Here is a 21,077-nt window from a genome sequence, read left to right on the forward strand (position 1 = left end):
GAAAAGAGGAAGCTTGTATGCCAGCTTAGTTGATGATAGCCCAAATTCATGAAACTAATTTAGTCAAGAGCAGAGAGGCTCAACTCAGTACTTAGACCCTTAGTGGAAAGGAGCCCTTTGAAAAAGGCCTCACAGATGACCATTGAGCTACACAGTGGGCGCTCGTCCCCGAGTCTTTTCTCGATATCAAGTGATTTATGGTTCATACGACTCCAACTCAGACCCATGATCAAGACGGTTAGTTGTTTTATTAAATTATTCAAAGGGTGCGCAACATTACAAAGCTTCAATTATTGAAAACCAATAATACATCAATCAATGTCATTATTTTATGTGTAACCAAAAAAAAAAAAAAAAAAAATTCTCCACGTCCATAAGTATATTCCTTTTGTGATAGAACATAGAACTAATATAGGGTTAATGTGGTAAGACAAATCACCTCACTGGCACAAATGACAGTATCTTCTTTTATAGATTCCACGCATCATTAATGGAACTCCAGCCACCAAACTTCACAGAAGAGCCTCTTCTCTTCAGCACTTCCACTCCGGTGCCATTCCCAGCTGGCTGCAATCACATTATAACCAATTGTTTTTTTAAAACTCAGACACCAAATACAAACAAAATATTCTGAGTCTGTAAATCCACTGACAAGGGAAAAATCAATTGTGTTTCATATCGTATCTGAAACATGAATCACAGGAAATATTACAAGAAACATAAATCAAATCCGGGCCATCAAAACAGTAAAGAATACTCTGATATGGAGTAGCATATCAAATATGTATTGGGGATTTTTGCAGTCGATACTCGTGATTTTTTAACTTTGGTGGCACTATTTCTTATTTGTCTTCAAGTTTCACCCCAGAACTTTATAACATTCTGAATTTATTTTCTATGTATTCCCCATATTTGTGAATAAACAAAGCTTCTGGGGCTTAGAATAAGAAACTAGTTTCCAGGTCTTTGGTAGACTATGATTTAAACACAAGTTGTTGGTTTAAAATGGAACCATTACCCTACCCAAAAAAAAAAAAAATGAAGTAAAAACAACTTAGTTCAAGTACTATGCAGCATATAATGGAATAAATGGACATCCTACCCCCCACCAAGGAATAAAATCAGCAATATTCTATTTGCCCACAGCTATGGGACTTAAAACTGAAGGGACAGAAGAGAACTTGATACAAACCTTGAGGCACCGATTCCTTTTTGTATCGCAAATTGGATGACTAGCAGGGCAGCAGTAATTATTGTTATCACAACACACAGAAGATTTCGCCGTACAACAGTTCCATGATAAGCATACCCCAATAAAACGCCAGCTACAACAGCAGGTTTCACCTTCTGAACAAGAGCTAAAAAAATCACATTTAGTGGGACCTGGGGTGGGAGGTGGAGGTGGATTTGGGCTAGTCTTGGCTGGATATGAAGCTAACATGTTGATACCACAGATGCCTTCTGCTGTACCATTGTTACGTAGCATATGAATATAACCATGCATTCCCCAATGTTCTCCCCATGAATTCTTTACAATCCAAAAATCAACACCATCTTCCGTACCATAACCCACAATCAATACAGCATGATCCAGAGTACTTGAACATGGTCCAGTGTAGACCCCCTGTTACTCGACCACACCAAAACTATCAAGATCATAATTCTTTAGTCCTTCAAGGAACTATAATGTCATTGAAGATAAGACTATTGGAACAAACCTTTGAATAGAGTTGAAATGTTTTCTCACTGCCACATATGCCTACACTTACAGGTTGTTTAGCCACTACTTGTAGTAGCTGTTTCTCATCATTCGGGGGTATGTCTGTGTAACCATCAATGGTTACAATATGCTTCTTCAACTGCATTGTAAATCTATCACAAACTTGAGGAAAATACAAAATGCAAATTTAACCAAAAACCAACACCAATAAGAAAGAAATCCCTAATAAAAAATATAGAAACAAGTAAAAAGGGTAGATGAAAATATAAAATGTAAATATAGGAGGAATAGACAGATAGAGAAGAGAAGAAAATATAATGTGCAAACATATATACATCTGCGAGGACATGCATGCAGAGAGGGGAGAAACTATTACCTTTTCTTTATTGCAGGGCTTGTCCATACCTACATATGGGTAATCTGCCTCACTGTCAATCCCCTGGTTTTTTATAACAAACTGATATGCATAGTCCATGAGTCCACCCTGACAGCCACTATTGTAAGATCTGTCACAATCCACTAACTCTTGTTCAGATAGGCTAACAAGAGATCCAGTTACAATCTTATTAATGCCTTCAATAGCTCCCGTGGTTGAGAATGACCAACAACCACCTGCATGACAATATTTATTTCTGAGTCATATCAAAATAGTAGCTGCTGAAGAAATAGTTGTTGTAACGAATATGATATTCCCATATTGTTGCAATAATACTACAAGTTTCAAGTGAAGCTCAATAATGCAGTTAGGAATGGCCGTTGCGTGGTGTTGACAAATGATTCTTTGTGAATATGGATTTCAATTCTCTTCTCTTTTTTTGGGTTAAAAATATTAAAGCTAAGGGAAGACATGCTATGGCCTTCCCATGGTTTAAAAGCAGCGACTCAACCTTTTCATATTACCATCTTCCATATGTTGTACACCAGCCATGCAAACAAAATTGATAATTCAAAACCTCAAGTGAAACAGATACTTGAACAAGAAATCCATACAGCATCGAACAATGATGACAATTCCGATATTAGATCAGAGATAAAAGCAGTGAAAAGAATTTTCCACAGCTGAAGCATGCGAGTTCCATGAACATTGTTCTTATAGTTGATTCTATGCCCTCAAAGAAAATGTCTGTGTAATAGATTTTATGCAAATTTTGGCCTCCAAAGTTCATCAGCTGAACAAAACCTCCATCAAGCATGCATATGTAAACAAAAGATACGCAATAAAGATGTCTGACAGGCAACCAATTAGGAAGACAATAGAGAAAAAGAATTTGAAAAGCAATGCAAATGAAAGCATGCTTTTATCTTCCATACAAGGAAGGAAAAATCTCTCAACAGAAAACAATTTTGTGAACGATTGCAGACGGCATTACAACATTAAATTATTGTCCATTACAATGTTGTACTTGCCCTACTAACAACTAACACTGCCCTACTAACAAGTAACAATTTTTTTCCAAAAAAAAGAATCAAATTAATGTTTTAAACATTATCTGGTAATATGGCAGAAGTGTTATTGTCGTCTGGACTAAATTAAAGAACACTGCTTAGAACCAACTAGGTCAGATGGAGGTTAAGCTAAAGGGGTTAGGATGTAGAAAGGTGCAAGTGCGCATACATCTGAGAACTGAAGCACTATGACGAGTGGCCTAGACCAAGGAAAACCAGCTTGAAAAGTTTCGAGGGCTTGGGGTTGGGTTTCCACTGTCTTACAGGACAGGCAAAAAGCCTATTATACCCTACCCAAGTGGGATTGATGGTAAAGCAAAGCAAGATCCAACTATAGAAGAGATATGAGCAAACACTAGATGTCAATATTCCCATAGCAACAAAGAGGGGAAAAAAACCAAAAGGCTCAAAAACCAAATTCAGAGCTTTAAATTTGAATAAAAGTTAAAATGACAAGAACTTGGGGGGCATGCAAGAGGAGAGGAAAAAAAAAATCCTTAGCAGGAGATTAACTGGATATGATTGTCCATTCACAAACCTCCCCTCATATATTAATGAGCAAAGGAAATTAAATGGATACATTGTCCGTTCACAAACCTCGTATCATATATCAATCAGCACAAAGTTAATTCAAGCATACAATTCTTCAAGTGGTTTCTCATATCACTGCAATTTGGTATTCAGAATTCATCTTAATACCATAAGATAAAAAAAAAGAAGGTTAAGCCAGTCCAAAGAATAGATCCAACCTTTCTGCAATTACAACTATTGCATACCTCCAAAATAAAGACACAGGTTATTCCAACTTGTTCAAGCTTATCCTCAGCCTTTCCCTCGCAGACTATCAAAACCTTTTCATATCTTCAATCTGGCTCATTCATTGAATCCATTATCAAAAGTCCCCAAGGAAGCACTAAGCGCTTAACCCTAAATCTTCATTTTCTTTCTCATTTGGAATTGAAAGTGTGTAGGCCCTGTACGTTTCTATCTTATTCATGTTCCTACTACCAGAACCAGCAAAGCTGAAATGCATAAGTGCCCCTATATTCACTATTAGAATCAGATCCCAAATCACCCTTTTGGTTGCTTTAGGAGTTGAAAATACCAGAAAACTAAACCGAGTCTAAAAAGTCTAGCAAACTGTATGACACTTATTAAATTTAAAACAATCAATTCTCCAAAAAACACAACAACACATCATCGCTTTCCCTATCAAATGAAGCATTAAACAATCGATGCATTAAAGAGAAAATTCATCCACGATAATGAGACTGATAAGCGGAGAAAACAACATGTTGCAAATTCAATAACAACAAATTAAATTATTTTTTTTGGAGCAAAAAAAAAAAACTTACACTTACATACCACAATTCCCCTGATCTTTCACACCTGTGACCGCTCCACTCTTCCTCCAATCCACCGCGGGCGGAACATGGAGCTCTTGAACCGGTGTACCAACGGACCGAATCGATTGGGCCCTCCCGGGGGAGAAGCCCAAGCGAGAGGCCTTGAACTCGTGATGCGTGAGATCAGCGAAGGCGTTGAGAGCTAGTGTGTAGGTAGCATTAGCCATGCTATTGTGCTGAGTAACAATCGCATGATTTTCTTCAAACACCTTGAGCCTCAACGCCTTCTCTTCTTCTGAAGAGTACGTCTTGCCATACTGCTCGCACCAAGCTTCGAAGAGATCTGCTGTGGATGAAGCTTCAGAAACGGAAGAATGAACCGAGAGAATGAGAATCGAAACTGCCCATAACCAACTCCCCATGTTGCAGCAATTCTGCGACCCAACCAGCTTCTCAAACTTGGGCTGTCTCGATTGTAGTACTGCCCCAAAGGAGAAATGCTTGACCGGCTAAAAAGTAGCGTGTGGTGGTTTCCAAACTCAAAACCTTCCACCAATCAACGCCAATCTGCCACGTCAGACAACAGGACACACGGCGTCATTTCGTATGGTCAACCTGGTAGGTGGGTTCCCTCGCTCTGCAGTGGATCCTAGCTCTCGCTTTACCATTCCGGTTCCGGAAAGCAATAATTTTGTTCATATAAAGCGTGCCTTTGGCTGCCAAGCGAACCCAATGAACCCTTCACGGGCCCTGCAATGCCATCTATTAAAGTAGTTACTTTCTCGTCATTTTTATTGTTGTATTTACTATTTACTCCTCGGATTTAAAAACAAAATTTTAATCCTAATTTACTTCCTAACTTTAATCCTAAATCCAATCCTAATGATCAGATTTGGTATGCAAGACATACACCGCCACGTCATGGAATTAAAAAATTCGGAAAGGTCGAGAAGAAGGCAGCTTCCTAGCGGATATGGCTTGGCAAGCGGTAATGATTGTGGGGGAAGGATACTTGTATACGGTCCAATACGCTTACAACGTGTTGATGATTATTTAACAAATTATTTCTCACGGACGTAACTTTTAGAAGGATATTTTTTATAATCATTTTCTGAAAAGATTTTCAATTTAATACCATATTTGAAAATCTAATGACAGATTTTAACAAGAGGTTGGGAGAAAATGAAAATAATAAAAAGAATAAAGTGAGAAAATTAAGAATTTTTTTTTTTTTAAATATAATTTACTATTAATTGAAGGGGGCAAAAAATAAAGAATTAGAATTTATTATTCATTCGGTGATGAAAAATGTGGAGGAAAGTGTGACCGTGTGAAAGGGAAGTTTAATTCGGGGGAGGTTAATTATATTTTGTTTTTTAATGAAATGTAATTTTGGAATTTTACGATACCATTGATATTTGTAGATTAATTAATGTAATTTTTTAATTTATGAATTTTAAATTTAAAACAAAATTCAAATAGCATAATTAAGTGACCACTTGTTATAGTTGCCTAGTTGGTTGCACATGTAATTTATAATTTGTTTGATGATAATTTTAAGAAACGACTTTAATCTAAAAAGTGTTTTCAAAAAAACATATTAGCTTATTTGATATTAATTTTAAAAAATGTTTATAATATTTTTAATATAAAAAATTTTAATATTCTAGTATTAAAAATATTAGAAATGTTTTAGTAAAATTATTATGAAACAGTGATTCTAAGTATTTTAAAAAAATTATAAAATACTTTTAAACTTTTTTTAAATCAATGATAAATATTGAAAAATTATTTGTAATATTTTTTAGAAAAAAATTTTATGAGTGATTTTTCTAAAAATAGAAAAAAATATTTCACTTTAAAAAAAAAAAAAAAAAACCAATGCAATAAATCAAGATAGTAAAATAAGATGACATGTTGGGGATTTAGGGATTTGAAAGGGCGGAGACATTTTGTATATAAAAATTAATTTCACAAGCATGTGTCAAGCTGGATTTAAATGAAAAATAAGATTTATTTTTTATTTATAAAAAAGTGAATTTATTATTTTGCTAATTTTTTTTTTTAAAGATGATTTTAATGTAAAGAAAAGGTAGAGTGATATATCTATTAAGTGTTATATTTTTGTATATATAATACGGGTAAGAGCTAGTGTAGAAATGATTTTAGAAAAAACTTTTAATATTTTTAATACTTAAAAAGTTTTATCATTTAAATATTAAAAAAATTAGAAATATTTTATAAAATGATTGACAAATGCATTTTAAAAGTTCCGTGATTTAAAAAAGTATTTTTGACTTAAGAATGTTTTTTTTAATTAGGTGCTTCACAAAAAACACTTTTAAAATTTTTAAAAAATTATTTATAGTGTTTTTCTAAATAAACACTTTTAGAGTGTGCTTGATAGTAATTCTTAACAACGTTTTTAACCATTTTAATACTTGAATAATAAAAAATTTAAAGTATTAAAAATATTATAAGTCATTTTTAGAATCACTTCAAAACGGATTCTTAGAGTACATTAAATAATCGTATTTTTAGTATTTTTAATACTAACATATTTATTTTTTAAATATTAAAAGAATTAGAAACACTTTCAAAAATCATTATCAAATTAAATATTTTTAAGAATTATTATCAAATACACTTAATTTGATAGTAATTTTAGAAAGTAATCATAATATTTTTAATATTTGAAAAATAAATTTTTTAAAGTTTTTAGGAAAATATTTATAGTAAAAATATATATATATATATATATATATATATATATATATATATATATATATATTTTTTTTTTTTTTTTATATAAGAAACGCTTTCTAAAAGTGGTTTTATATATATATATATATATATATATTTAGGAAAAAAAAAAAGAAAAAGAAAAAAAGACGGGCAGAATCCTGTGTGACAAGCCCATTGAGCCCAGCTCGTTTCTCATGTGCCGCACCAGCAATCAAATCTAGGAAATGGGCAAACCTGGACCGTCCATGCCAAGGATCCATCTAAAATCACAATGTACGAACGGTTTTACATTCGCTCATTTCCAATGATGGTGACACGGCGGGATCTTAGTGGTGGGTCTAAAGATATTTCCGTCTTTGTAATCTTTAGCGATAGGGATAATGGAAGGCACGTGTAGGCGTTAGATATCTCGCAGGGGGGATCCCAGTGTCCTGATGAAAGAGAGAGGAGGAGAGAGAGAGAGAGAGAGAGAGAGAGAGATTGAGTGAGTAGTCTCAAAGGCAGAACATGCGTCCCTGTGCACTTGCAGAGACTCAAACGAACCACGAAGATATATCAGACGCCTTCTGAAACCCTCAGAAGTTAGAAAAATTCTTAATAAAATCATACATAAGCGGCGAATGATGGACGTAGATCCGCGTCAATACGAAAATGCTGTAAGTTCTTTATTTTTTATGGGTCAATTATTGTTTTTTAATTTATGTTTTGTATGTGATCAAATTGGATGATTTCAGGTGAATTGGATTTGGTCTTTTCGATCCGTTTTGGTATCTGTTTAATTGCATTGATTTCAATTGTTGACCTTTTTCAGAATTAATGATTGAAACCCTAGGCTTTGTCTTCTTGTCTCAGTTTGAATTTTTAATTATTTTATTTACTTGGTTTGTGCTCTTCTCACTAATTTGATGAAGTAGTTGCGGTTTTGGATATCAATCAGGGCTGAAAGTTTATTGTTTTCCCCTTTTTATTTAAATTTTTGGGAGGGATGACTCTGTACATGACTCTGTTAAATATACAAAATTTGGATGTAAACCTTAAGAATAGATGGATGGTTTTCTGGAGGATTGAAGGTGATCAAAACTAGGACCAGTTGCATGTGCTCAATGGGGGTAATTACAGATAGATAGAGGAGATGGAATTCTGATGATAGAGAATGAATTATGACCACACCGGCATTACCTGATCGAGTTGCTTTATGGTCATCTTGAAATTGTTTATGGCATACTAAAATGACACTAAGAGGGGGAAAGTCAGTAAACAAACTCATGCCTCGTCTGGATAGCTTCCTGTTTTTTGCTTTAGAAGGAAGTTAAAGCTAAAGTCACAAATTTTAAAGGGTAATATTGATATTGTAAAAGTTATATTGAATATGAAAAAAGTTCTTATATAAGCCAAAATAGAACTTCTACATGAAACAGGATTTTGCTGATTTCCATATTAATTTTTTTTTTAAGCCATAAGCTTTTTGAACAGAATTAGCTAAACTGATATAAAAATGCTTATTGACCTTAAAAAAAGAGTTTTTGGCTTCTTGATCCAAATAAGGCCTTAATAATTCAGGTGAGGTTTGGTAAAATTGAAAAATTAGTCCTTAATGCCTTAAGATAATTTAATCTAGATTTGGCTTAACTTATTGACTTTACACTTGTTATTTAATTCTTAATTTAGATTTTGCTTAATTTATTGATCGTAAAATTATAACTTAGTGCTTGCTTGGATATACTTCTTGTTTTCTATTTTTTTAAAAATAGAAAATATTAATACCGTGTATAGAAAATACAATAATTCTTATATAAAAGGTATGAACTTATCTTATATTCTTAAAAATTACTTTTAAAATTTAAGGTCATAAAAAAATTTATTATGTCATTTTTTTTAAATAGTTTTTAAAAGATATTTTCTTTTTAAGGTAACTTTTAAAAAGTTTTTGCATTGTATATAGGAGTTACCTATGTTGCATGGGGTTGGGTACGAGTATTTGATTTGTGTATGTGTTTAACTGTTTGATCTATCACTACTCAAATTTTAGGTTATAAGTACTATACTAAAACTGATCCAAAAAACTGGTATGGGCATTGTGATGCAACATGATAAAAGAAAAATCAATTGAAAATAAATTGGAAGTAATGATATACTTTTTAAAAGCTCCAATCTTTTCTCTCTAATGCTTTTTTTCCTTCTTAGTCTTAAATATTCTTAAAAAAATTCACTTTTCAACTAACTATTCTTTTTCCCTGACTTAATTATTACCAAGAAAGTTGAAAGAATAAAAGGATATCAATAAAAAAATCAAACAGACACACCCAAAGTAACATATGAGTGTCCAACAAGGATCCCATACCCACACCCATGTCATTTCATGTCGATATGGGTATGTTGGTTGAAATTGAAGGATTCGGGTATCATAAGTAGTTACTATTGTTTTTAGTGAGCGCTTGAGCAATATGATTCATGATACTTCATTTAGCAAGAACTGAAAAACAGATTTATTGCCCATTATAATCCTAGGTTTAGTGAGCACTTTAGTTATGTGATTCATGATACCTCATGCAGCAAGGACTGAAAAACAGATTTATTGCCCTCCAAAATCATTTTCAAGGCCAAGGTCTTTTGCAAGATTATGGGTTTTGGCCTTGCTAGTGGCTCATAATAAAGTTTATTCCAATGACATGCATCAAATTAGAAGATCAAGAAACCTCTTCCCCTGAATACTTGTGTCATATAAAAGGAGCAACAAGATAACCAGCTCTCTTTGGATGTCCATTAACAAAATATTTTATGGGGTTCCACTTTGGTCCATAATGAGAGAACTGAGAGCAGTGCTTTCTAGAGATATACTTCCTTACTGCACATCTGTAAGAAGTACCCTTTCGATTGGGTGAAATGAAGTTTTGACAAGAACACTTCAAGAAATTTGGGCCAAGTCAGGATACAAGGATCATTTAGGCTTACTCTAAACCAGCAGGGATAGGATGTGGTAGTAGAGATAAGGTTCTTGCCTCTACATTGGACTTGAACTTCAAGTCCATGTACCCATGATACCCGGATATTTATCCAAACCAATGACCTATAGTCATTAAGCTTGTTCAATAAAATAACTTAATAACATTAGTTAAAGTTAAAATTGATTCAAAGTAGTATGTTAAAACTCTCATGGCCAAAAACTCCTAACTTCCTATCAAGAGTTGGCCACAAATATCAGTTCTTTCCTCCATTTTTCTTTCTCATAGGCTCATTATATAATATTAATAAGGATAAATATATCAGATTAAATCATTTCAAAAAGTTTTTAAGTTAGTTTTACCAAAAAAAACCTTAATACTTAAATAAGAATTAAATCAGAAATTTTAAGTTAATAAATTTAGCAAGATCAGATTAAGCTATCTTGAGTTGTTAAGTATTAAGTTTTTAGTTTTACCGAATGCCACCTATGCATATGTTTGTGAACACATGCATGGGCTTTTCTAAGCACTTTAGAATTCACTTGTTTAAGCTTATTCGAACAATAAGTTATGTGTTAATTTTGGCGGCTGAACATTCTACTAATAACCTTTCTCAAGTTGAGTGTGTCTTGTAGTTTATGATATGACACATGATTTGTGCTAGTTGGTGCTTTCAGAGAATTGGGATCCTCTCTCGTTGAGACAAAACATCCTCTGTTGTGTTTGTCCGTCAATAAAAAATAAGGAAAAAAAAAAGAATTCTTTTTTATTTACACAATATTTTAAGAAATACATCAATGCCAATATCTTGATAGTTGGAGAGAGTGGATTAATGGTGGGCATGTTTACCTTATTTTATAGGTCATATATTTAGGTGGTGTTTGTTTTTTGGCTGAAATCAAGGACTAATTCAGATAATGAAGATGATATTAATCAACTAGACAGTAGTGGTGATGTTTCTAGCCAATCTTCTAGTGACCAAGCAGATTGTATTAAGGGTAATTGTAATTGCCGTCCTAAGACTATAAATGTCATAAGCCAAGATCAGGAACTTGTCTTAGATATCTTAAAGAAAATTGAAGATGAAAAAACTAAGCAAGATCATTATGAAGTTTTTAAGAAATCAATTGTTAAGCCAGAAGCTAAAAAGACTGTAAATGCTTATAACCTTAATGAAATCTTAAACAGCTGTCTTCTCAGCCGAAAGTAAGATTCCCGGTGAAAATGTCTAAAGTACTACAGTAGAAAGTGACTTTTACTATTCACTTTTCACTATTCACACACGGGATTACTATTCACAGCAGTTAGTCAAAAAGCAAATAGTTCTTTGTCCCCTCTTTTTGGCTATTTAAGGAGGCTTGATCCTCATTTGTAAGCATCCTTTAATTTTTCATTTTTCTCTTCCAAGCTTATGCTCTCCCTTCTCTCTTCTTTCTCTCTCAACATGTAAGCCTTCCAAGCCCCAAGCTTTCTTCAAAGCTTTCCTCCCTTCTCCCATTGTAAGGTATTCATCTCCTTATGTATCTATGTTTTATGTTATACCTCCTATGATGGATGGTTTTTAAGCTATGTAAATTTTCAAGTTTGTTTTATGTTTCTAGTTTACCTCCTATCATGGATGGTTTTAAATTTATGTAATTAAAAGTTTGTGATTCCTTCTCTTTTTAAATTTCTTTGGTTATTTATCTTATTTATTTTCTAACTCCTCTTCTTTGTTTTGAAAAATTTTCAAGTTTGTTTTATGTTTCCAGTTTACCTCCTATCATGGATGGTTTTAAATTTATGTAATTAAAAGTTTGTGATTCCTTCTCTTTTTAAATTTCTTTGGTTATTTATCTTGTTTATTTTCTAACTCCTCTTCTTTGTTTTGAATCATGACATAATTCCTGTTTTTATTGCATATGACCTTGTCCTGGGTGTTTATGGTATCAGAGCCTTAATGAAATCCTTATTGATTGTAAATCCTTATAACCTTAATGAAATCTTAAACAGGTTTGACCAGCAGGCTCCCAAGGAAGTAAGCATTAAGGAACTTCATGATGAAGTTAGACAATATAGGAAAGAGATTAAGGAGTTAAGACAATTCACAGGTTTAGGTCTCTCTGATCTCCAAGGACAAATTAATAGAATTGTCAATCAGGAAAACATTGTGGATATACCAGAATCTTCTTATGTTAATGATAATGAGATAGGTGCTTTTTTGAATACTGTTAGTAGGGTTATCTTCCAGAGGTGGGAGGTCTCCCTTACTATAGTAGTCAAAGATAAATTTGTCTTTGATATTATTGTTTTGATTGATTCAGGTGCAACTGAGAATTGCCTTCAAGAAGGTCTTGTACCTATTCCCTTATGTGAAGAGACTAGTCAGTCTCTATTTGGAGCCAATGGCAAAAGGCTTGCCATTAAGTATAAATTAACAGATGTTCATATCCGTAACCATGACATCTGTATTAAGCAAACCTTCATTCTTGTTAAGGACCTTAAGGAGAAAGCCCTCCTAGGAATCCCCTTCTTAAGCTCTATTTATCCTATGTGGGTAGATAACCAAGGTATAAGAACAAAGCTCTTTGATAAGGAAATTCTTTTTGAATTTGCTAATCCCGTTGTAAACATCACTCCTTGTGATCAAGAAATTAATCTTGTTGGATTAGATGTTCCATCTAAGATTTTAAGTATTCAACTTATTCATAATCTTATTATAATTAATATTTTAAGCATTCCTTTATGCATTTCAAAATTTCAAATTGATATTTTGAATCAAAGATTTTTAAAAATTGTTTTCACATCTGAGAAAACAATTAAGTATATAGCTTTTAAGTATGATTCAACTGAGTGGATTATTTTAAACCCTAATTTTCAAATTAAGTTTATTAAAGGAGAAAATTCCATTCCTAATTACTCAACTTGTGGAATTTGTAGGGTTCACGAGACCATGGCCCCTAAAAAGAATACCCTAGCTCCTAACCTCAAGCTCCTTCTCCCTATAAAATGCTATGGAGCCAACAAGTTGAAGAAGAAGAAGCAAGACTTCATTCTTCTAACCCTATGCCTAATAAGATGATGACCTTGTACTATGATCATTCTGATCCAGGTAATCCAGTCAAGGCCACCCAATACCCAATCATTTCAAGGTCTCAGACCTTCAAGCAAGTTACTAAGGCTAATCCCTCTCAAAAGGAATTAGCATCAAGCTCCTTTTTTTTCAAACAAGCAAATTGTGGTGGTTGCCAAACTCACACCTCTTTCAACAAAATCAAGATACTGACAAAATGATTTAAACCAACCTCTTTTGGTTATTGAAAGAGAATTTTTCTCTGAAAACCTCAGAGAGATTGCTGCAAAAGTTTTTTAAGAAAATTTTCATTATCCCTTTGGTGATCTTTTAAAAACAAGAGAGTTTTATGAAGCAGCCCTTGCAGAAACTGGTTCTGTTAAAATTAAGCATAACGCTGATAAGTTCAGCAATATGAGCTTGACATTCTCCACCTGCCATATCTATAAGATTCTTACTATCAAGCAATGGGGTGGAAATCCCAATCTTTCAAGGGAATTCTCTGAACCATCAAAACCAAGATTTTTCAATTATTGGGATTATCAGAGAGCATGGTTCAATGCTTTTCTGATCCAGAATAGGGACTTCCATCATTCATGGATGTTCTATTTTCCATCTAAGAATCAACTTTCCTCTTTCCCATTTTGGTTCCACAGTTGATGGACTTATTTTGGTCCGTCTATTAAGATTCTTCCTAAGCCCACTTGGATGGCTTTGAGCTATTCAATACTTCTTTTGTTATCCCCAGAGAACTTTCAACTTTTCCCCCTTTGTTATTCTTTTTCAGTAAATTTGACCTTACTTGGATAGTCTAGTGGGACTACATTATTATTGCAGATGAATCGGCAGCCTTTCCAACTCTTGAAAGGACCTTTAAAACTAAATGGTGGGACGCCTTGAAAAATGATGCATCTATTGATGCAGTTAAGCAATATTTCCTCGAAAACCCCACACAAGCCTCTGCCAGTGATGATATGTCTCAATTTCTTTTTTAGAAACAACAGCTACAAGCCATGCTTGCAGGCTTGTTGAATCATCAGACTCTACATAAGAGTTTTCTTGGGAAAAACTTGAGCTTCCTTCTTCAAGGATTTTATGAAAATCTTGAGGGGTCTTTGCTGCTGCGAGCATGACTTGTAGCTGTTGTTTCTTGAGGAGAAATTGAGACATATCATCACTGGCAAAGGCTTGTGTGGGGTTTTTGAGGAAATATTGCTTAACTGCATCAATAGATGCATCATTTTTCAAGGCGTCCCACCATTTAGTTTTAAAGGTCCTTCCAAGAATTGGAAAGGCTGTTGATTCATCTGCAATGATAATGTAGTCCCACTAGACTATCCAAGTAAGACCAAATTTACTGAAAAAGAATAACAAAGGGGGAAAAGCTGAAAGTTCTCTGGGGATAACAAAAGAACTATTGAATAGTTCAAAGCCATCCAAGATGGGCTTAGGAAGAATCTTAATAGACGGACCAAAATAAGTCCACCAACTGTGGAACCAAAATGGGAAAGAGGAAAGCTGATTCTTTGATGGAAAATAGAACATCTATGAATGATGGAAGTCCCTATTCTGAATCAGAAAAGCATTGAACCATGCTCTCTGATAATCCCAATAATTGAAAAATCTTGGTTTTGATGGTTCAGAGAATTCCCTTGAAAGATTGGGATTTCCACCTCATTGTTTGACAGTAAGAATCTTATAGATATGGCAGGTGGAGAATGTCAAGCCCATATTGCTGAACTTATCAGTGTTATGCTTAATTTTAACAGAACCAGTTTCTGCAAGGGCTGCTTCATAAAACTTTTTTGTTTTTAAAAGATCATCAGAGAGATAATGAAAATTTTCTTGAAAAGCTTTTACAGCAATCTCTGTGAGGTTTTCAGAGAAAAATTATCTTTCAATAACCAAAAGAGGTTGGTTTAAATCATTTTGCCAGTATTTTGATTTTGTTGAAAGAGGTGTGGGCTTGACAACCACCACAATTTGCTTGTTTGAAAAAAAGGAGCTTGATGCTAATTCCTTTTGAGAGGGATTAGCCTTAGTAACTTGCTTGAAGGTCTGAGACCTTGAAATGGTTGGGTATTGGGTGGCCTTGACTGGATTACCTGGATCAGAATGATCATAGTACAAGGTCATCATCTTATTAGGCATAGGGTTAGAAGAATGAAGCCTTGCTTCTTCTTCTTCAACTTGTTGGCTCCATAGCATTTTATAGGGAGCTAGGGTATTCTTTTTAGGGGCCATGGTCTCGTGAACCCTACAAATTCCACGAGTTGAGTAATTAGGAATGGAATTTTCTCCTTTAATAAACTTAATTTGAAAATTAGGGTTTAAAATAATCCAATCAGTTGAATCATACTTAAAAGCTATATACTTGATTGTTTTCTCAGATGTGAAAACAACTTTTAAAAATCTTTGATTCAAAATATCAATTTGAAATTTTGAAATGCATAAAGGAATGCTTAAAATATTAATTATAATAAGATTATGAATAAGTTGAATACCTAAAATCTTAGATGGAACATCTAATCCAACAAGATTAATTTCTTGATCACAAGGAGTGATGTTTACAACGGGATTAGCAAATTCAAAAAGAATTTCCTTATCAAAGAGCTTTGTTCTTATACCTTGGTTATCTACCCACATAGGATAAATAGAGCTTAAGAAGGGGATTCCTAGGAGGGCTTTCTCCTTAAGGTCCTTAACAAGAATGAAAGTTTGCTTAATACAGATGTCATGGTTACGGATATGAACATCTGTTAATTTATACTTAATGGCAAGCCTTTTGCCATTGGCTCCAAATAGAGACTGACTAGTCTCTTCACATAAGGGAATAGGTACAAGACCTTCTTGAAGGCAATTCTTAGTTGCACCCGAGTCAATCAAAGCAATAATATCAAAGACAAATTTATCTTTGACTACTATAGTAAGGGAGACCTCCCACCTCTGGAAGATAACCCTACTAACAGTATTCAAAAAAGCACCTGTCTCATTATCATTAACATGAGAAGATTCTGGCATATCCACAATGTTTTCCTAATTGACAATTCTATTAATTTGTCCTTGGAGATCAGAGAGACCTAAACCTGTGAATTGTCTTAACTCCTTAATCTCTTTCCTATATTGTCTAACTTCATCATGAAGTTCCTTAATGCTTACTTCCTTGGGAGACTGCTGGTCAAACCTGTTTAAGATTTCCTAGCGTGTGTTGGGTTATGGGTGCTTTGCTCAACTTGAAAGAGGAACTAGAAATCATTCAAAAGATAATGATAAGAGAAATTCCTCGTGTTGTGAATGTTTACATTACACCTTGAATTTCAGTTAAATGGCACAATTTCTCCTAATACAGTTGCCTATAATCAAGATTCATTGTTGCAATCCTCTCAGTTGGTATCAGCATAATTCCCTAATGATGAATTTGATTCATAACTAAGAAAATTCAATGGCCTTCATTTGGAAGTTTTAAGTCATGGCTGCAAAACTCGCTCTGCTATCAAGTTTTGCACCACTAGAAGACTGATAGTGGTTTGGAATGATCCTTTTGGCCCTTTTGGGAATAGGCAGGAGATACTTGTCTCATTTGGAATAACTCCACCCATTGCTATCCCTGACTAAAAAAGTGTCATCAGAGATGAAAGTCCAATATTATGCAAAGATTTCTCTCAGATAACATACCAATATTACAATTATAAAGATGCATTTCTTGTTTCCTTGATTTTGTTTAAGTTGAAACATACTGACCTTAAGAGATGTACGGGCACTTTTGGCTTCTCATTCCTGTACTTGAAGTGTTTCTTTTGGTTTTCTCCCCACCAAGATTTATGATTCTACGATCCTACAATCCTAGTATATTTCTTTTCCTTTTTTCTACAATAAAGCACCACAGTTAAGATTTTAATTGATGTATAATTCTTTATGAAGTTTCTCTACCATGCTTGATTTTGTTTTTATTTTTTATAATTCTTCATACATCTTTAACAGGCTATCAATGACAGTGACATCCACAACATTGTCCTATCATATCTTGTGCATAATTGTTTTAAAGAGACTGTGGAATCATTTATTTCTTGTACTGGGATGAAGCAGCCTGCTGATTATCAGGAGGACATGGAGAAAAGAAAACGTAGGTGAATTTTTTTTTTCCTCTTCTTCAGGAAAGTAGGATTCACAACTTCAAGGTTGCTTACAGATAGCATCTTCCAGTTATATGAAAATTTAACAGTTTGGATCTAATGGACTTTGCAATGGCAAATTTCTGTATCAAGGACATGCATTAAGCATTAAACCCATTTGTTATGGATGAAATTCCATCTATAACAATGTGGTTGCTATGCAGATCTTTTATTGCATCATCTTATTTTATAGAAATTCATATGCAAGATGAAGGTTATGTCATTATTTAATATAACTAATGATGGAGAATAAAGAAAAAGATAATTTAGCTGGATTTGTGGCTGACTAGCTGATTTTCATATTGGATACCAAAATTGAAACTTGATTTCATAATTTCATGTAAACAACTGGCTGCAAATGGCTGGTCAATACCTCAACAGAGATTTTATTTTTATTTTTATTTTTTTATGTTTACTTTTGGACTTGGACTATTCGATTGATTGTGGTGCTGGAATTTTCTTTTTTTCTTTTTCTTTTTTTTTTTTTCTCAGGAATTTTTCATTTTGCTTTGGAGGGCAATGCACTAAAGGCCATTGAACTGACAGAACAGCTGGCAAATGATTTACTAGAGAAAAATAAGAATTTGCATTTTGATCTTCTTAGCCTTCACTTTGTTAAGCTTGTATGCTCCAGGAAATGGTGTGTAAAATAACAATTCTTTCTCCAAATTCATAAGTTCCACAACCATGGTATCTTAGTTTTACATGTTGGTGACAGCACAGAAGCTCTGGAATTTGCTCAGACAAAGTTGACCCCTTTTGGAAAAGTGCAAAATTATGTTGAGAAGCTTGAAGTATGTCTTTTTCTGAGGCAAACCATCTTAAACATTTCTACTCAATTATTTTGTTCTTCATCAGAACTAAAGACAAATTGCTCCTGCTGCAGGACTTCATGACTCTGCTAGCTTATGAGGAGCCAGAAAAATCCCCAATGTTTCATCTGCTAAGCCTGGAATATCGGCAGCAAGTTGCAGATAGTTTGAACAGAGCACTTCTTGGTGTGTTTCCACTGGTTCCTACTTGCTTCTGTATGCTATATCTGGCTGTAGGATGTTGTACACATATACGCTTTTTATGCAAAATTCATTTTCTGATTCCATTATTCTTTTTAATAATGCTCTAAACTGTTTGATTCACTCTTGGCTTGTGGTTCATGGTGTATATCAGCACATGCCAACCTCCCTAGCTGTTCAGCAATGGAAAGGCTGATACAACAGACAACAGTAGTTAGACAATGCTTAAATCAAGAGCTTAGCAAGGTAATCTTCTATTTGTTATTTTTCCTTTGTGCGCGCGTGCGTGCGTGTGTGTGTGTGTTGGTGTGTTTTATTGGGATTCTTGGAGGCCTGCTCATGTTGGATTATTTTTAATTGACATCTCAAGTTGTTCTCTCTTATTGTAATCCTAGGATTGAATTGTTTTTTTAGTCCATGACTTCAACTGTCAATTGTTTGTGTCATCCTTTCATTTCTTGTGTATATTCCATTAGGGGGAGATTACGAATGGGAGTAATTACTATGCTTTCTAAAAATAATTACTTTCAATCAAGGAAGAAATCTAATAACCCATGTTTTACCCAGAAAGAGAGACAGAAAGAAAAAAATAATAACCTATGCTTTACCTAGAAAGAGGGACAGAAAACAAAATATATTGTTTATAATGTAATTTCAATTGAATGCTTACATTTTTAAGTGTAACAGGCCACATTCTATTTCTCCCAGGATCATTTGTACTGGCTCAATGCCAAACTTGCTTCATGTTGTTAAGCTGGAATATGATCTAGAAATGCAAAATTTTAGATGTTCACATTCATTACAAATTTAATCAGAAGCTATTGTTGGAAGTCACTTTTCTACTTGCCCTTTATGATATGTTTCTCATCTGACTTAAGTTGTGGCTAGAAATATTGCTGGATGAACAAGGAAGCCAATTAGAACACAGTAGTTGGTCTGATCTGCTTGGTTAAGGATATATGAAATGTGAATGGCCTCAAATGATGGCTGAAGGATGAATGCCTTAGACTTTTTTTACTTGTGGCTTTGCAGGATCCTCCTCCACCTTTTTCTTTGAAGGATTTTCTCAAGAGCTAAGTTTGGCAGGGGGGGCCATTTGAGGCATATTCAGTTTTACTTCACATCCTACTGCAACATGATTTGATGTGAGGTTTGATCATGGCTATCAAGAAACTATCATTGCTTGTGTGTCGGTAGAAGTTCCCGAACAGGCTGTCTGATGCATCTGATTTCTGCATTTGGTGAGATATGCCCCTTTTCTTGAAAAAAGAAAAAAAAGTGATTTGGTTCAACTCTGAGCAAATTGGTTGTCTCCATAGGTGGTTTAGTTGATCCATTGTGTGGCTTGTATATGTTTGCTTGCTCAATTTATGATGTTAGAAATTCAGGTATTTTGTTATCATATGTCAGGTTTTGATTTGTCATAACCTAGGAAGTCCAGTTATTTTATTTAAATGATAGATTGCTATTTGCCATGACTGGTAAATTTACGATATTTCAATAATGAAGCATGCCCACCATGGAAATGGCAGAACACCATTATCATAGAAGAGCACCTTTAGTCCGTAAACCTCATGCGGAGAGGTTGATCCTTTCTACCAAAGGTTTGCAAATGCTAGTCAGAATTATCTCTTCCAATCTTTCTATCTCTTAATAACACTCCCTGATTGATAAAAATAGGAAGCTGCCTCGCGAAAGATAGAAAACTGCTAGAGAAATGTTGAATAATCCAAGTAAAATTCTGTATGGAGGATTGACAGGAGGCTAACAAGAACACTTTTTGTGCTTGGTTCCCCTTGTATGGAGCGCGGTCTGCAAATTAATTTGGGTCTAGATAAGGGCTACCATGTGTTTCCCACCTAGGCAGCTCCAGCTCCGTATCAAGGTCACGGTCGATATCGTCACTATCATCCGATATCATCAAAAAGAAAACCTTTAGGCTTGTTATCCAGGAACTTGTTCAGAAATACCGTAATGAAAGGAACATAGGAGTTTGTCGCTAGGTATTTGACCAAATAGGATCGTCCAGTTCTTATAGAACCTATCACTAAAATATCCCTAGAGGGGGATAGGGCTAAGTGGAGAAAAAAGGGTTTTCTAAGGGATGGGAAATGAAAACTATTAGCCCCACACGAGGTTTGTGAATAAGTGATTGTCTGATAATGAGCAAGGAATATCCGTCTTTCTGCTAAACAGGATGTATTGAACTCATAATTCATTAGATACTTTTTATGAATGTCAACTAAGTATCGTAAGTAAATTGCTCCCCTGATCACTATGAGTCAGACTCAATAGAATTTGATCAATCCTTTTTTCTATAGTTAAGGTGGAGAACTGAGCCAGCCTATGCTGGGACGGGGCTCCCCTGTGATTTCTGGAGGTTTACTGGTCTAAAGAAATCTCAGTTGCAGCCTAGTTTGCAGTTTGGGAACATGAGGATGTAACAACCACGCAGGACGGCTAAAAAAAGTGCAGAAACCACAGGAGCCACAGAATGCTGCCTAGATTTACTTTCACCGTCTGCTTTGTTTTTAAGATGGTTTGCGCTGACCTGCCATGGGCCAACATCACAAGCTGGCCAAAAAATTGAAGGTTAAGATACTGGGGTTGAATGTGATGCTTTAGTTAATAATTTTGCTTA

The 21,077-nt window shown here is 34.3% G+C and overlaps 2 protein-coding genes across 2 annotated transcripts; one reads left to right on the plus strand and one right to left on the minus strand.

Moving 5' to 3' along the window:
* Positions 1-226: 226 nt before the first annotated feature.
* On the minus strand, positions 227-5,107 carry LOC117907766 (zingipain-2). Its single transcript, XM_034821413.1, has 5 exons — positions 4,532-5,107; positions 2,097-2,332; positions 1,719-1,859; positions 1,193-1,624; positions 227-567 (listed from the first exon to the last, which is right to left on the minus strand). Exons 1-5 carry the CDS (start codon positions 4,932-4,934, stop codon positions 469-471), a joined length of 1,311 nt encoding a protein of 436 aa, XP_034677304.1. The 5' UTR covers positions 4,935-5,107; the 3' UTR covers positions 227-468.
* Positions 5,108-7,675: 2,568 nt separating this feature from the next.
* LOC117907898 (glucose-induced degradation protein 8 homolog) lies at positions 7,676-19,983 on the plus strand. The gene is made up of 7 exons (XM_034821580.1): positions 7,676-7,913; positions 17,233-17,374; positions 17,916-18,063; positions 18,142-18,217; positions 18,310-18,421; positions 18,591-18,682; positions 19,469-19,983. The coding sequence occupies exons 1-7, from the start codon at positions 7,878-7,880 to the stop codon at positions 19,511-19,513; spliced, it is 651 nt and encodes a 216-aa protein (XP_034677471.1). The 5' UTR covers positions 7,676-7,877; the 3' UTR covers positions 19,514-19,983.
* Positions 19,984-21,077: the final 1,094 nt, after the last annotated feature.

Source organism: Vitis riparia, chromosome 18, assembly GCF_004353265.1.
Source record: "Vitis riparia cultivar Riparia Gloire de Montpellier isolate 1030 chromosome 18, EGFV_Vit.rip_1.0, whole genome shotgun sequence".
NCBI classification, from domain to species: Eukaryota; Viridiplantae; Streptophyta; class Magnoliopsida; order Vitales; family Vitaceae; genus Vitis; species Vitis riparia.

Coding starts and splice junctions, on each gene's coding strand:
- LOC117907766 (XM_034821413.1), bottom strand. CDS start 4,934: ATGGGGAGTTGGTTATGGGCAGTTTCGATTCTCATTCTCTCGGTTCAT. Junction 2,333..4,531: donor GAAAGATCAGGGGAATTGTG/GTATGTAAGTGT, acceptor ATTGTCATGCAG/GTGGTTGTTGGTCATTCTCA. Junction 1,860..2,096: donor AGCCCTGCAATAAAGAAAAG/GTAATAGTTTCT, acceptor TTTACAATGCAG/TTGAAGAAGCATATTGTAAC.
- LOC117907898 (XM_034821580.1), top strand. CDS start 7,878: ATGATGGACGTAGATCCGCGTCAATACGAAAATGCT. Junction 18,064..18,141: donor CTTGTATGCTCCAGGAAATG/GTGTGTAAAATA, acceptor TGTTGGTGACAG/CACAGAAGCTCTGGAATTTG. Junction 18,422..18,590: donor TTTGAACAGAGCACTTCTTG/GTGTGTTTCCAC, acceptor GGTGTATATCAG/CACATGCCAACCTCCCTAGC.